Source organism: Vulpes vulpes, chromosome 6 (genome assembly GCF_048418805.1).
Source record: "Vulpes vulpes isolate BD-2025 chromosome 6, VulVul3, whole genome shotgun sequence".
NCBI lineage: Eukaryota > Metazoa > Chordata > Mammalia > Carnivora > Canidae > Vulpes > Vulpes vulpes.
The window spans coordinates 97,106,810-97,123,542 of NC_132785.1; the positions used below are offsets into that span (position 1 = coordinate 97,106,810).

At 36.0% G+C, this 16,733-nt stretch overlaps 1 protein-coding gene across 1 annotated transcript in view; it reads left to right on the forward strand.

The window, feature by feature from the left end:
• The window catches only part of MNAT1 (MNAT1 component of CDK activating kinase), a 193,192-nt gene extending 177,497 nt beyond the window's left edge, over positions 1 to 15,695 (forward strand). Inside the window, exon 8 of the mRNA XM_026000560.2 lies at positions 15,243 to 15,695. Within this exon, the coding sequence (XP_025856345.1) occupies positions 15,243 to 15,363 (121 nt within the window). The 3' untranslated portion in view covers positions 15,364 to 15,695. The remainder of the gene's footprint in view (positions 1 to 15,242) is intronic.
• The last annotated feature ends 1,038 nt before the right edge of the window (positions 15,696 to 16,733 follow it).

The following is a 16,733-nucleotide window of genomic DNA, read 5'->3' on the forward strand; positions in this document are numbered from 1 at the left end:
AAATGCTTCTTAAAAACTTCAAATTGTATGCATTAAAGTAGGACTCTTGGAGCTTTTCCAGATTTTACTCCTTATAGTCACTTGTCCTTTGAGTAGATGTTTTACGAACCTGTTTTTACTTGCTAGAAAATATAATTTTCCATAATTAAGAGAAAACATCAGTTATTTTATCCACTTGACTTTGTCTTTGCTTGTTATTGTTTGCTTTAGAGATTTATCTAAAGTTATTGACATGATTCAGATTCCAGCATATATGAAATAGAGCTTTTGAGAAGGTGCTTTGAATGGAAAAATAAATATCTTACAAAAGATCTTGCTTTTGGGTGTGTCTAGTTCTCTTTGAGTTTCTTGTTTTTCTTTGCATTCATAGCCATATTCTATTATATTATGTATCTTTAAGATAAAATTGGTTAACACACTGAGAGGTTAGCTTATGAGACAGAGGATGATAAATTTCAAACAATTTTCACATATACCTGTTTAAGAAAATGCTCATATTTATTTATTTTTTATTTTTAAAAGATTTTATTTATTTATTTGAGAGACAGAGACAGAGATACTGAAAGGACAGCAGGAAGGAGAGGGAGAAGCAGGCTTCCCACTGAGCAGGGAGCTCAACCAGGGACTTGATCCCAAGACCCCAGGATCATGACCTGAGCCGAAGGCAGATGCTTAATCTACTGCGCCACCTAGGCGCGCCCCTTATGTTTTAAAGTCATTTTACACTATACCTTATATCCTATCTCTCTTTTATTATAGGTATCTTCTTATCTCCAGGAAACCTTCCCATCTTCCTCAGGGACTGATGTGCAGTCCCTTTTTCATTCAGTCCTATACTGTCTTCCTTTGCAGCTTCATAATTTGTGGTGATACCTCTTTTCATATCCTCTGTATTTTTATTTGTCTTCTATCATCATGGCCATTTTTTAGGTCTGTATCTTAACTAACCAGAATATTTATTTATTAAAAAGATTTTATTTATTTATTCATGAGAGACACAGAGAGGCAGGGACATAGGCAGAGGGAGTAGCAGGCTCCCCATGGGGAACTTTTTTTTTTTTTTTTTTTTTACTATGGAAAATCTTTGTGGGAAAGTTAATTAAATAGAGAGGAGTTTTATTTTTTTTTTCAGTTTTATTTTATTTATTTATTTTTTTTAATTAATTTTTATTGGTGTTCAATTTACCAACATACAGAAAAACACCCAGTGCTCATCCCGTCAAGTGTCCACCTCAGTGCCCGTCACCCATTCCCCTCCAACACCCGCCCTCCTCCCCTTCCACCACCCCTAGTTCGTTTCCCCGAGTTCGGAGTCTTTATGTTCTGTCTCCCTTCCTGATACTTCCCAACATTTCTTTTCCCTTCCTTTATATTCCCTTTCACTATTATTCATATTCCCCATGGGGAACTTGATGCAGGACTTGATCCCAGGACCCCGGGATCATGCCCTGAGCCAAAGGCAGACAGTCAACCACTGATCCACCCAGGCATCCCCAGAATTTTTATTTAATTTAAAAAAATTTATCCTCTTCTGCTTACAAGTTAGGATGATTTTTTAAAAGTGATGGCTGTTTAGTGAGTAGATATTTATCTTGCTATCAAGAAACTTATCTGACTGGGAATTTAGAAGTATAAATAGCCAAGGTACTTAGCAGAAAGGTAGAGATAAAGTGCTATGCAAAGTTGGAGGAGAAAAGAAGTAATTCAATCTGGGCAATCCAGAGGGTGTGGAATCCAAGAAAACTGTTAAGTATTTCAGACAGGGAGAAGTAGAAGGAGTAAATATGCATTATATATGTAATATATATTAAATATTATAATCCTACCACCCAGAATTAATAAATGTTATTTTCAAAAGTCTAAAAGTTAAATCTCTCCCCATTATTTGAACAAAACAAAGGCCTTAGAATACTTAGCCTTGGACTTCCCCTTTTCTGCTTTGCATTGTTATTATTGTTACTAGTTTGTGGCAATAGTAGTTGCAGTGGTGGTGTTTTTGTCTTGTTTTTGTTCCTTATATCCTGCTCTTTCCATTGATGTTTAATTTTCTTCTTGTTGAAATATCCTATACTGGCTCTTTCCATTTTTCTTCTTTTTAGCTCTAAATTCATGTTTTCCTCACATAATCTTCCACTCACTAATTTTTTCTCCATCTTTTGATAACCAAATTAACCTGTCCATTGAGATTTTTCTAAGAATTGCTGTTTGATTTTTTTTTTTTTTAAGAAAATGCTTGTTCTTTTCCTGTTGTCGATTTCTTGTTTCCTGGCATCTGTTTCTTTACTCATCTCTTCTAACATGAAATGCGTTTCTTTCAGTTTCTCTTATCTGGGTGTGGTAGTCCCTGCCATTGATTGTGTCTTCTGACTCTTATAAATGAGGCTTCTTTCTTTCTTCCTCCTTTCCTTTCCTTTCCTTTCCTTTCCTTTCCTTTCCTTTCCTTTCCTTTCCTTTCCTTTCCTTTTTCCTTTTTCCTTTTTCCTTTTTCCTTTTTCCTTTTTCCTTTTTCCTTTTTCCTTTTTCCTTTCCTTCTTTTCTTTTCTTTTTTTAAAAGAAAGATTTTATTTATTTACTCATGAGAGACACAGAGAGAAAGAGAGGCAGAGACACAGGCAGAAGGAGAAGCAGGCTCCCCGCAGGGAGCCCGATGGGGGGGCGGGTGGAAACATGATGACTGAATACGGGGTCTCCAGGGCCACACCCTAGGCGGAAAGCAGCGCTAAACCACTGAGCCACCCTGGCTGCCCTTTCATTTCTTTTTTCTTTCTTTTCTTTTCTTTTTTCTTTCTTTTCTTTTCTTTCTTTTCTTTTTTTTCTTTCCTTCTTTTCTTTCTATGGTGTATCTCTTTTAGTGGGCCTTGGATTGAGATTACTTGCTTCGGCCAAACTCCTCTTGGCTTCATTGGATCTGTGCATAGTGTTGTTCTCAATTTCCTTGGGGATGGAACAGACTTGAGTATTAAGATTTTTTTATGTTTGACTCTTTTCTATCCATGTCCCTAGTGCTTTCTATCCATGCTTTCTAGTGACTGTCCCAGGCTAGTGAGAATATTCCTACAAGTTGTTTTATAGTTGGGGCATTTTGTAGATCCAGGTTATATACAGGTAGCCAAGCCCAGTTCTAGCTTCCTATATCTGATAGGACCGAGGCCTGCCTCCTGTCACTGTATGGTTATTGAATCACTGGTACCCAGCTTCTTCCTGAACTTCAAGCTCTGCTCATGCTCTGATTCTGAGTTCCCTTATAATTTCTGGCACCTGAGAGTTTCTTTTTTACTTTTAAACTTATTTTATTATTTGTGTTTGTTATTCCATATATAACATTTCTGTGTGGCATAGTTAAGCTCTTTATGTCTTTGTTCAGAATTGAGGGGTTGACATTTGAATCATGGCTTTCAAGTATAGGCAATGGTGAGGACATTCCAAGATAATGAAATATCTTGAGCAAAGGTATGAAGTGAGTAGTTATGAGGCTTTCATAGAGAATAACTTTAGATCTCATCGTTGGCTTTAGCTTACATTCAGGGTATATGGAGATGATTAATGGGGAGTATGTTTAGAAAAGTGGGTTGGAATCAAGTACAGTAGGCCTTAAATGATAGGTAGGCTAAGGAACTTGGACTTTAAGCCAATGAATGTTTATTTGTATGAGAGTGATCTAAGCTTTGCCCTAGGAAGATTAGTTTGATAACCATGAATATTTTGGAATGGACAATACATCCTGGAAATAGGGAGATCAGTTAAGAGAGTTTTAACTGTAGGACATGAAAGAGGTTTAAAAAAAAAAAGAGCTAAAATTAGATAACAGTAGCAGCAATGAAGATGACGTGAGAAATAAATGTTTGTAGAGAGATACGGTGATGTAGATTTCTCATTGGTGTGCAAGGGCAAAAGGATTCCAAGATGACCCTAGGAATATGTTGAAACTACAAAGAGAAATTAAGAAATACAGACAGAGGGCTAGGTTTCTAATGAAAGATGAGTTCAGTTATGAAAATATTAAATTTGTAGTGCCAGTGGGACACTCAAGTATGAAAGGCCAGCCACGCAGATAAAATGCTGAGCTGTAACTAAGAAAGAAGGGCAAAAGACCAAAAGATAAGATTTGTAGGTTTAGTAAAACAAGGTGATAATGAAGCCATACATTTCAGAGATAGAGTCAAGAATAGGAGATGATGAGATAAACCAAGAAAACTAGTAATTAGGAAGCAGGTGGAAAAAGAGAAATTTGAGGAATTCTGTATGAAAGTGGTAGGAGTGTGACCCAAATTATAGGCACTTTTATGGAAGTCACAGGCTAAGACATTTTATAGGTGTAAGCTGTCTCCAGATTTAAAGAGGTAGACGAAGATGTTGAGGAGGATGAGGACAGAGAAATGGTCATTTAATGGTGATGAGAGTCAAAATACAGGATGTGAAAGTGGAAATAATGTAGCAATTTAACTTTTGAAATAAAACTTACTAGGGTGTGTGTATTTGTGAAATACAGATCTATACGTATGTTTATATATAAATGTATTATATATGTATGTATATATTTTCTCCTTTGCCTTTTAATATGAAGGTATTGGCATCCTTGGGTTATTATTCTGTTATCCTGTGATAAAAGATTTAATAAGCAGGACTACCCTTTGTCTTATGTCTAATTTAAAAAAGAAAAACAAAACCTCCACTTGAATCTTTTATACTTAGGGTACAGCGAAAGGGGGAAGAGAGAAGGCAACACTTTTATTGTTGAAATAAATGTGGAAATAGACAATAAGGTCACAAAGTTGGGAAAGGAGAGATACATACTAATTAGCAGAAGGTAAAGCACTATGAAAATTTGGGCTATGAAAGGCCTATTCCTTGTGAGAGTATATTTTGTATTAATAGTATTAAAGAGAATATGTAGGGTGGTTAGGAATATATACTCTATTGAATATCTGTTCCTTGCAGATATATTATATACATTTTCTTGCTTAATTTTCTAAAAATTACCATGAGGTACTGTTGTCTTCCTTTTGCAGATGAAGAAATGAGGATAAAAAAATTAAAGCACTTTCCAAATCATAATGTTAGTAATTGTCCAAGGAGAAATTCAAACCCACATATAGCTGTTTCCAAAATCTTTGTTCTTTCTACTAAACCATGATGTCCTTATGTATTTATGTGGAGGTACAGGGGAAAAAAAGGAATGGTGGAGGGGAGAAAACTGCAGTTGTTTAATTTAGAGAGTTTGAACTCAGGAAAAGACCACACCAATGGGGAGAGTTCTGCAAACTTAGAAGGGTGTTTAACTATCGTTCGACAGGGAGAGGAATTGAATTTGGTTTATCCATCAAGGCTGTTACCTTAATACGAGCCACAGAAAGCACAGTATGTTTTGTTTTGGTGAAAAAATAGAAATCTGCAGCATTATCATGGGGAAAATTCCAGGTTATCAGTGCTTTGGCTGGTCTCCTTGACTGCTTAACTGATTTCATCTGACGCTTTATTTTTGCTGCTTTAGTAGATCAGCGTTTTAACCACTGATCAGTATTTAGGCTTGCTTTTTTAGGTGTGCATTCTTCAGAGGGTTCTTTCCAAATATATCTGATTTTACTACCTTCTCCCATCTTAATTTAATGTATTGGCCTTGCTTGTAAACCAATACAGAGAACAATAAGAATGTAACATAGTGCAGTTTTGTTATTTTTTTTTGAGTGAGAGCTTGCACAGGTAGAGCGGACAAGAGGGGAAGAAGGAGAAAGAGAATCTTGAGTAAGCTCCCAGACCAGCTCAGAGCTCGTTGTGGAGCTTGATCTCGTGACCCTGAGATCATGATCTGAGGTGAAATCAAGAGTATGACACTTAACTGACTGAATCACCCAGGTACCCCATAACATACTGCAGTATTAAACATATTTTAGGATGAATTATTATAATTAACATGAATTACTACAAATGGAATCAAAGTAGTAATATTTTATGAAACCGAGGCCAACTAAGAATGGTTTGATGTTTATATGCAGATTATTTACTGGAGTAATGACTGTTAAAGCTGTGACTATGCTCTTCACACAGCTCTTTTTTGATATTTCATACATAGAAAAAAATATATTTTACAAAGAGTAATGGTAAAACAATTGCTGAATTATTTCCATTTTCATTGTTTTTCCTGCCATTACTCCTTTAAGTTCTGTATTTTGAATTTCACTCATTAAATTAGGAGATGGAGCGTAACCAATGCTGTAGAAGCCCTCTGTGTGTGTATTCTTCTTCTCTTCATTGTGGTCCCACCTCGTATCAGAAATTCAGTAACCCTACATAGGCTAATTATCATTTGCCTCCTTTTTTTTTTTTAACACAGTTTGGTCATATCAATATATTCCATGTGTAGTTTGTATTTCCGGTAGATGGACCATGCTGTACATATTTTCTATGACTTATTTTGTGTGTTTTTACTTAACATCGTGAGAGTCAGCAGTGTTGTTACATGCACGAAGCTCTATGTCCTTTGTTTTCACTGCTGTACAGGATTCTGTGTAAGTAACAATTTGCCTGTTCTCTTGTCAATGGACATTTATTTTGTTTCTTTTGTTCTTTTGCTATAAGAAACACTACTGCTATAAATACAATGAAGAGACCCTTTGGGGCAGCCTGGGTGGCTCAGCAGTTTAGTGCCGCCTTCAGCCCAGGGTGTGATCCTGAAGACCCGGGATCGAGTCCCACGTCAGGCTTCCTGCATGGAGCCTGCTTCTCCCTGTGTCTGTGTCTCTGCCTCTCTCTCTGTGTCTCTCATGAATGGATGAATAAAATCTTTAATTAAAAAAAAAAAGAGAGAGACCCTTTGGAGCCCCTAGATGAAAAATCTGATCTCTGCTATTATTATATCTTCAAAATTACAAGAAGGAGTTAGGCACAAGTATCAGGATCTAATTCCTTTCTAAGCAGTGTACACCTTCCTTCTATCCCCTTTGCAAGTCTAGGGGAAAAGAGTGTATGAGGTATCGGTAGGGGATGGCAGCTTTGCATTTACCACACACACACCTGAATACACAGCCTTCACTTCAGAATATCTTACCTTCTGTATTAGTCAGGGTTGTCTAGAGTAACAGAACCAATAAAAGAGAGAGAGAGATGAAGAAAGAGAAAGAGATTTATTATTAGGTATTGGCTTATGTGATTATGGAAGCTGAGAAGGCCCATGATCTTCTATCTGCAGTCTAGAGACCCAGGAAAGCCAGTGTTGTAGTTCAAAGGCCTGAGTGAGAACAAATGGTATTGATGCCAGTCTGGAGCACCAAAGGGCTAAGATGTTTCAGCTCAGTCAGCAGAGTAAATTCAACCTTTCTCCACCTTTTTGTTGTTGTCAGATCCTCAACATATTGGATAATACCCACTCACGTTGGGGAGGGCCATCTGCTTTTCTCAGTTCACCAATTTAAATCCTAATCTCTTCCAGACACATTCACCAACACACGCAGAAATAATGATTTACCAGGTAATAATAATAGTTTGTAATCCGGACATTCTGTGGCTCACTCAATTTTATGTGTAAACGTAAAATTAACCACCGTGGTTTCTTTCATCATATCACTGTATGTTGTAGTTCTCTAGGCCTTTGCCTAAGGCCCTTCTTTCTCTTCCCATTCTGTCCTCTCTCTCTAAATAATAGAATCTACCTGATGCTTTCAAATACCATCAATATACTGATAACTCCCAAACTGCTACCTTCGTTCCATAATTTTCTTCTTAGCACTTGGCCCATATATCCAGCTGCCACTCTCTCTCTCCTCTATAGTCACTTCAGATGTAAGTCCAAAATTAAACTCATGATCTTTCCTCTTTTCTCCCACCCCAGTTTGTTTCTCCTCCAGTTTGCCATTGTCTCTGTGAGGACATATTTCCCTCTTCCATATGCCTAGATTATCTGGAAATTGACTTTGCCATTACTTTTTCCTCTCTTCTTGCCTCCATCTACTCACTTGGTTTTTAAATGTCTTTTGAACTAGTACTTTTATTTCCTCTGCTGCCACCCTAATCCAGGTACCACAATCCTAAACCTGGAATAGAGAAACTATAGTCTCTCAATAATTGGCTCCTGCTTTTCTCCCATCCATCGTGTAGCCAAAGTAGCTTATATTCTCAGGTTCCTATCAGTAACTTTTCAGTGGCTTCCCATTGCCCTTTGAATAAAATTCAGAGTTCTTAGCATTTCTTTTGAATACTTTCTGCCAACATCTCTAGCCTCATCCTGAGCCACCTTTCCTCCATATTCTCAATTTGTGCTGAGACTCCTTGCTGCTACATTCTTTTCTTCATTAGGTTGCTGCTCTCCTTCTTTCGCCATGCTAATAACTAACTTCCTCATCCTTTGGGTCTAAGGCTGTCATTTCCTTTAGGGAGACCTTTTCTGAACCTTGTTCATATTGGCTTTCTTTTAATCTATACCAATAGAGCCCTGACGATATTATTAATAATATTCATTATTTAACATCTTTTTTTCTCTGCTGAATTTTAAGGTTCATTAGAACATCGAGTCTGCTTTCTGTTTTATTCTCGGAGTTGCTTTAGTCCTGGCACATAGTAGACACTCAGTGACTTGGTTTTTTGAAGAAGAAGAAATGCACTGCATACATATGAATTTCTGCATTTTGCCTGTCCCACCCTTGGGGAAAAATTAACCATCTTGCCTTTACAAAGATATGATGAAACTTCTGTCATGCATCTGTTGCTAACATGGAATTCACAGTAAAAAATTACATTAGACAAGCCAGAATGAGGCACTAGAATTTTTAGGAACTTAAAGAAAACCAGAAACTAGGATACTTATTTTTATGATCTCTGTTATATTTCTACCACAGAAGTGGTGGCTCTTGTCCTTCCATGGGATATGCAAAAATCTATATGTAATTTGTTATTTTTATGACTGATACGATTTGTTATTTTTAGATTTTTCATGAAACTTTGCTTTCTTCTGGGTATCTTGAATAAATTCATGAGTATCAAATGTTTTAAGAATCAATAAGTAAAAACATTATTTTTACCATTTTTCTGCTTAATCTCATTTAAGCATATAAGAACAATACTGAAATTAGCCAAACATATTATAACTGAGATAAACATCTGACTTTGAGGAGTATATTTAAGATTTAGTGCTGCTGTTTATTACCCATTTCCATGGCTCTATTCAAGTTTATCTTATAGCGCCTGGTTCCTGAGATATTCTTGTACTTATCTGTATTATACAGATGGAGTCTATCCTTAGAGGTCTATCATTTGAGATATCCGGAACTACCAACAATATTGTTCATAGAACACTTAAGTAGCTCTATCTTTTATGTGTTCAGTAGTTTATACTCCAATCAGGGAAGTAAGTATTCCTTTCGTTACAAAATTATATTAACTTTTGGTAACAGCTACCCTGTCCTAAAAATGCCTAGTGTATAGTATAATGCCATGTGTATTAGTATAAATCTGAAAATAGCTTTAATAATTAGATTATTCAAGTTGTATTTTATCTAACTTGCAAGTTAGATAATGAAGTGAAGAGTAATACAATGACTGTGGAAATTTGTTATATTTTGGTTGGAGTTCATGAAACCTTGATTGATGTTTTTATAATGAAACTGCCCATAGAATTATGCACAGTTCTGACTTGATGTGCTTTCCCCATTTATGTTAGAGTATATGATTATCAGTTTACCTCTGTAGACAGTTTATTATTCTGACATCATGATTGGGTTAGGACACCTGAACACTAACAAATGTTTTCAGAATGTTTTTGCTTTTTAGTGATAATTGAGCATACAATTATTCTGTTTTTAAATCTGTTGAGATACACTTCATTTTGTTAATGTAAATCTTTTATAGCCTTAGCTGAATTTCTTACAAGAGCTCTTGGTCTTAACAGCTGAGATCAGCTGGCTGATGTCTCTTAATGGCACTTAGATTTGAATTTTGTAGGCTGGAAGGCAGAACTGCTTGGAACTGGTCTGTTTAATGCATGGTGGCTTTAAATTCAGGCTTAAAAATGGGCCCACTTATAAAAAGAAAGTCTTAAGTTTCTAGAGTTCACTCTAGAGAAACACTATGAAGTTAAAAACTTGGACTTTTTTTTTTTTTTTTTTTTTGACTGTCCTTTGGTCCTGGTAATTTGAGGTGAAGGAAACTAATATGAACTTCACATTTTCATTTCAATTTAAATTCCAAGATTCTTTGATTCTCTAGAGCCAAAGTGTTTCAAGGGTTTTCATGAGGAGGTTATGACTGGAGGGGAAGAGTGCTGCCTCTTGGTCTTGAGTGACAACCCCTGCCCTCTGCCCCTAGCTGAGAACTCAAAGCATTGTTGAATAGCACTAAAATGAGCTGAGTCCAAGACTTTAGCCAGATGGTTGATAGAGGCCTTTTAAAGGAAGGGAAATAGTAAAAGAGTAATCTCAGAGGAACTCTCTTATGTTAAGGAACTGAGAAAATGAAGTCTTTCTAAAGCTAAGTGTAAATTATACCACCTTCTTTGGGAGCAAAAGCTGCTAAATGTAACAGAAGAAAATGATGGTGTAGGAAATCAAAGTTCAGGAACAAACCTTTAAGTGTGGTTTTCGAATGCTTAATCCTCTCTTGCTCCTGTCTCAGGATCCATTGCCTCCTTTTCCTCCTCTTCCAAAGTCTGTTTGAAAGGGATTTTGATGGGTAATGGCAAAGGAAGGCAACTTTAGACAGTATAAATTAGGGCACAAGATGCCCCTTTGTACAGGAATTATCTTAGACATGCTTTTGAAAACATACTTTTTTTTTGAGTCTTATTAAGAAAATAATCAAAGGTATGATTCTTAAAGCTTTGAGTTTAGTCTGCTTTCAGTAAAAATAAGGTATAGATACCAAAATAAGCAAACCTTTTTTTTTTTTTTCCTTTCCTGGTTTCTGCTTATAAGATTTACAGGTATTTAAAATAAACCTATGAAAAACAGAAATACTGTCCTGGGATTGGCTAAATAGAGCAATTACCTCCAGGCTCCAAAGTCCAAATGAGCTTGACTTTTGGAAATAAATTTGGCTAAGCCTTCTTCCTCATTCTGTTGCATAAAGGTGTACATGAAATGATACTGACCTTTGCCAGAAACCCCAGGAATCCTATTCAGTGATGTACTTGTAATGGTCATGGAAGAATTAAAACAGCACAGATGTGGATTAATGTGAAAAAGTAGGCGAAATTCTCATTGTGTGGTTTTAATGTGGCAGATCCTTTAAAATACTTTGGTGTACCACAATAATTAAAGGGTTTAAGAACATTAAGTTAAAATACTTAGAAAATGAAAGCCCCGAGTTGAATAACAAGAATGAACTATGTTTTATTTTTTAAAATCGGAATTAATGTAGGTTGCCATGGTGAAAATAGATTGAAATATTTAATGGTAACTATTTTGTGCAGCCTTAGAGATCAAAAACAGTAATGTAAATAAACAGGTCTTTAAAGAATATACTCACAGACATGTTTAATGTAAATGATTCCTAGAAGGGAAGTGTATTTTCTTCAGTGCTGTGCAAAGAAATTTTAATTGACTTGATTTTGGCAGTAAGAATCTACAACTTAGCATTAATAACTAAAATTTTAAAATATTTGCTCATTGCTCTGGATTATGACTGTTCAAGAATTACTATTTTCAAACACTAATTAATCATTTTAAGTAAACTTTTTTTACACATTTATGACATCAATGAGTATGACTGTTTATTACATTTTACCTATAAAAAGTTGAACTGTTTTATATACTCTTTATAGAAACAGTGCACAGTCATAAATTAAAAGATGCAACTGTTTTGGATATTTTACTGGTGGTCCTGTGTTTTCCTGCCAGGAGTGCAGCTGTTTCAGGTTTCTCAGGATAACATATAAAAAGCTGTATGTACACTGCAAGTTTATGCTTGAATTGCCAAGCCAGAGATGGTATGACTCAACTTTCCCAGAAGCGAGTTGTACCAAAATGTGATGAATCAAAACAACTAGTTAGTTGCACAGTGGTTTGTATTACAGCTATGAAAACCAATTCTCTTTATGATAGTTGGCTTTTTTTTTTTTTTTAATTTTATATATTTATTCATGAGAAACACACACACAGAGGCAGAGACATAGGTAGAGGGAGAAACAGGCTCCCTGTGAGGAGCCTGATGCGGGACTTGATCCCAGGATCTTGGGATCATAACTTGAGCCAAAGCCAAAGGGAGACGCTCAACCACTGAGTCACCCAGGCACCCCTATGATACATAGTTGGCTTCTTAAGGTTGACAGACATTCTGCTGTGGTACCTGAATTTTGCCACAAGTGAACAGCCATTGGAGCTAAGATTGCTTTCTTTTGAGGGTCTGAGGAAAACAAAAAGGGTAATACAATGGTATCTGGTGTATGGATGAAATCTACCTGGAAACTTGTATCAAGAATGTAATGTTTCAGGATCCCTGGGTGGCTCAGCGGTTTGGCGCCTGCCTTTGGCCCAGGGCGCGATCCTGGAATCCCGGGATCGAGTCCCGTGTCGGGCTCCCGGCATAGAGCCTGCTTCTTCCTCCTCCTGTGTCTCTCTGCCCCCCCCCCCTCTCTCTCTCTCTCTCTCTCTGTCTATCATAAATAAATAAATAAATCTGGGGATCCCTGGGTGGCGCAGTGGTTTAGCGCCTGCCTTTGGCCCAGGGCGTGATCCTGGAGACCCGGGATCGAATCCCACGTCGGGCTCCCGGTGCATGGAGCCTGCTTCTCCCTCTGCCTATGTCTCTGCCTCTCTCTCTCTCTCTCTCTCTGTGTGAGTGACTATCATTTAAAAAAAAAATCTTTAAAAAAAAAAGAATATAATGTTTCGTTTCTAAGTTACCTGTAAAAAAAATATTACTAAGTATTACTTGTTTGTGTGATAGTTACTGAGCTCTCAGTGATGAGAAATTGATTTTATCCTGTTGCAGGTTGATTTTTAGACTTCTGAGATGACTTATTTAACTTACGTCATTTTTCATGCATCAGAGTTTTAAGAGTAGACGTTTTATTGTGGCCTCAGATATAACAAGCAGATACTTTTTTGGCCATCTGGATAGATTTGGTGAATCCCTGTTTAAATCCTATGGGAGTGAAGTTCTATCAAGAGTTTGACAATGAAAGTGGGATACATCCCACCAAGGTTTATAAGATGGCATGTAGGGAGAAAATATTAGAATTTCTGTTAAAATTTTTTTATCTCTTGCTTTAAATATTTATATATGTTTTATCGTATGCTTCTATATTAGTATTTATATGTAATTATATACCATATAACTATATATTAAGACAATATATGATTTATAAGTATACAAATTTTAGAGATGCATGCTCAAATCTTTTTACTGTTATAAATATACTATCAGAAGTTTGTAGTGGGGGTGCGTGCCTGGGTGGCTCAATCCGTTAAGCGTCTGACAACTCTTGACTTCAGCTCAGGTCATGATCTCTAGGTCCTGAGATCAAGTCCTGCATCAGTTTTCACAACTGGGATTCTCCCTCTTCCCCTTCCCTTACCCCAGCCTACATGCATGCATGCATATTCTCTCTCTCTTTCAAATAAATTAAAAAAAAAATATATATATATATATTTAAGTTTGTAGGGGTGCCTGGGTGGCTTAGTCAGTTAAACATCCGACTCTTGACCTCAGCCCAGGTGTTGATCTCAGGGTCATGAGTTCGACCCCACGTTGGGCTCCACGCAGGGCATGGAGCCTAGTTTTTAAAAAAGAGTTTGTAGATTATTGCTCAATAAATATTAATTTCCTTTCTCCTTCTACTTTTCCCTTTCACCCTTGGCAGAGAAGTGAAGAATTAACACCTTGATTTGTGGTAGTGTGAATAAATTATAGCCAATTCCAGGAGCTTATGCTATGTCTAACTTTGACCTTTTTTCTATTTGGCCTCTTATATTGCCATATATTTTTTAATCACACAACCTTATTAAACATGGATACAAATGAAAAACAGACTTGTTATTATGTTAGAAAAAATAAGTTGCTCATGCATCAAGACTTTGACACACAGGAAGTTTGAATGAATGAGTAGAAAAGTTTCCAAGTTATTAAAATGTTCTGGTACCTGATTTATTCATTTGCCATACCCATAATTCTGAGGCGGATGAAGCTCCTTTACTTCCTGAGGCCTGAAGAAACAATGTGGTTTCTCAAACTAGGCATTAAAGCAAAGCTGGAAATATTTGTTTTCCAACAGTGCTATTAGTCATACTAAAAAACTGACCTCCTTTGGCTAGGGTTGTGCCATGTTTTAGGCCTGTTTGTCTACCTTTATCAAGGTAGAACATTTTAATTGTTAAATAACATGTGTGATTGAAGAAAAATGGTGTCTATTACACTGTCTTTTGAGATCAGTTCAAAAGACTTCTGTATTTACTAATTGGGACATTCTGTTGAACTGAGGCTGTCAGAGATTTCTAGGAGATGTAATTACCTAAGGTTTCACTTCCTATATGGAAAGAGACAATATATTTTTGTAATGCTGAAGTAAATTTGAAGTAACTAGTGTATTCTCTCATCTCCCCTCCTCCATTTAAGTATTTATTTCAGAATATATTCATGTAAAATACTCAATATTTATGCAAAAAATATTAATAATACAATAGTGTTATGATACTGTGTATTTACTTAAGAGTATAGTATGCCAGGTGAAGAATAGCAGTTAGGTACCCAGACAAGAGCCAACAAAACAAGTTCTGAAAATGGGGAACAGTGAACATTTTATTTTATTTTTTTAAATATTTATTTATTTATTTATTTATTTATTTATTTATTTATTTATTTAATTTATTTATGATAGACATAGAGAGAGAGAGAGAGGCAGAGACACAGGAGGAGGGAGAAGCAGGCTTCATGCGGGAGCCTGACATGGGACTTGATCCCGGGACTCCAGGATCGCGCCCTGGGCCAAAGGCAGGCACCAAACTGCTGAGCCACCCAGGGATCCCCAACAGTGAACATTTTAATAGCAATTATTATTTTGAAACCTCCTTGAGAGCTGTTTTTAAATCTTAATGTAATCTGCTTTATAACTTAGTTTAATAATTAATCTAGTTTAGGCACTCTATAAATAGATGCTATGCTTCTTTTTTAAAAGGTAATAATGCATTTATAAAGTTTGAACATTTAAATCTCAGAATTCCCTTTTATAAAATGTGAATCCTTTTTATTACGGCTTTTAAAAATGTTACCAACTTATATATGCTTTCTATATCAATTCTACACTTTTTGTTTTGTTTTAGGTATTTAAATCATGTCAGAGCTGCCTCTCCACAGGACCTTGCTGGAGGCTATACTTCTTCTCTTGCTTGTCACAGAGCACTACAGGATGCATTCAGTGGGCTTTTCTGGCAGCCCAGTTAACCTTTATTTCTCCTTTTTAAGATTTGGACCGAATCAGGGAGCTAGCAAAAGCAAAGCAGACTTGTAAAAGTATAGCCATATGCAGCTGCCCAACAACAGTTCTACCACTAGCAGCTGTGTTAAAGTATTTATAAGAGAAAATTTCAGCACTAAGCTGAGTAATATAGTGGATAAATATATGTGAAAAAGATTTATTTTTTACTTCTATTTTTCTGAGAGGGATTGAAGCTGTAAACTTCATCTGATGGAAGATATGAATAATTCACCTATGTATGCTTGAGGTTGACAGACTTGTAAAATCTTTTTAAAAATAAAGCTAGACTTTATATTAAGTTTTGTGGTTTCTCTCTTATTACAGTGTTTTACTTGAACACATTTTAAAATGCCATTTTGAATACGACATTTAGTGTTAATATCCAAGTCTATTATTTTGTCTCATAAAATGTTCTTTTTTTCCCCCCATGTTCTTAATACTAGTCCAGACAAGTCGATATATTTCCTTCTACCAGCAGGTTGTGGCAAGTAAAAGTTGACCTATGATAATGCCACTCTCTCAATATTAAGGACTCAGTGCCTGTTCTGAGCAGTGGAAAGTGAGACAAACCTTGATCAAGGTATTATAGCTCCCAGCTGTGAGCCACACTTAGGATAAACCAGACGAGAGTATTAACCTGCTTTAATGACAAATTCAAAGAAGTAAGTTAATAAAATTTAATACTTAAATGGCACCTTTCACTTCAAATGTGAGCTCATTTTATGATGAAGCCTTGGAATGGATACATTTTAAATGGAATGGATACATTTTAAATGAAATTTCCCTGAGTAAATTGCAGACTCTGATATAGTTTCTGTTGAAACTTCAAAGCTTTTAGTATACCCAGGATTTTGCTTAGAGTTGGATATGGAGAGGATGGATAATTTGTAACATCTCAACCTTATATGAGTCTATTATATAGACCACTGGGTATGAGACATAGTCTCAAGAAATGAAGGGATTTCCTAGCAAATGTCCATTGTAACAGATGTTAATTTTATGGGAGGAAAGTTATCTGAAAGAAAATTCGTGATTACATTAGAGTAGAAGGTCCATATATACCAACTCCATCTTATTTGCCTAAGCAGGTATTAATTTCAGGGGTACATCTTCATCTTTACAACACAGTTGACCCTTGAACAACACAAGTTTAAACTGTATGGATCCACTTGTATGTGGATTTTTTTCTAATCTGTAAATATATTATTTTCTTAACATTTTCTTTAGCTTATCAGCTAAATAGCTTATTAGCTCATTCTTATTTTAAGAATACATTGTAGAACATACAAAATATATGTAATTGACCATTATGTTTGTGTTAAGGCTTCTGGTCAAC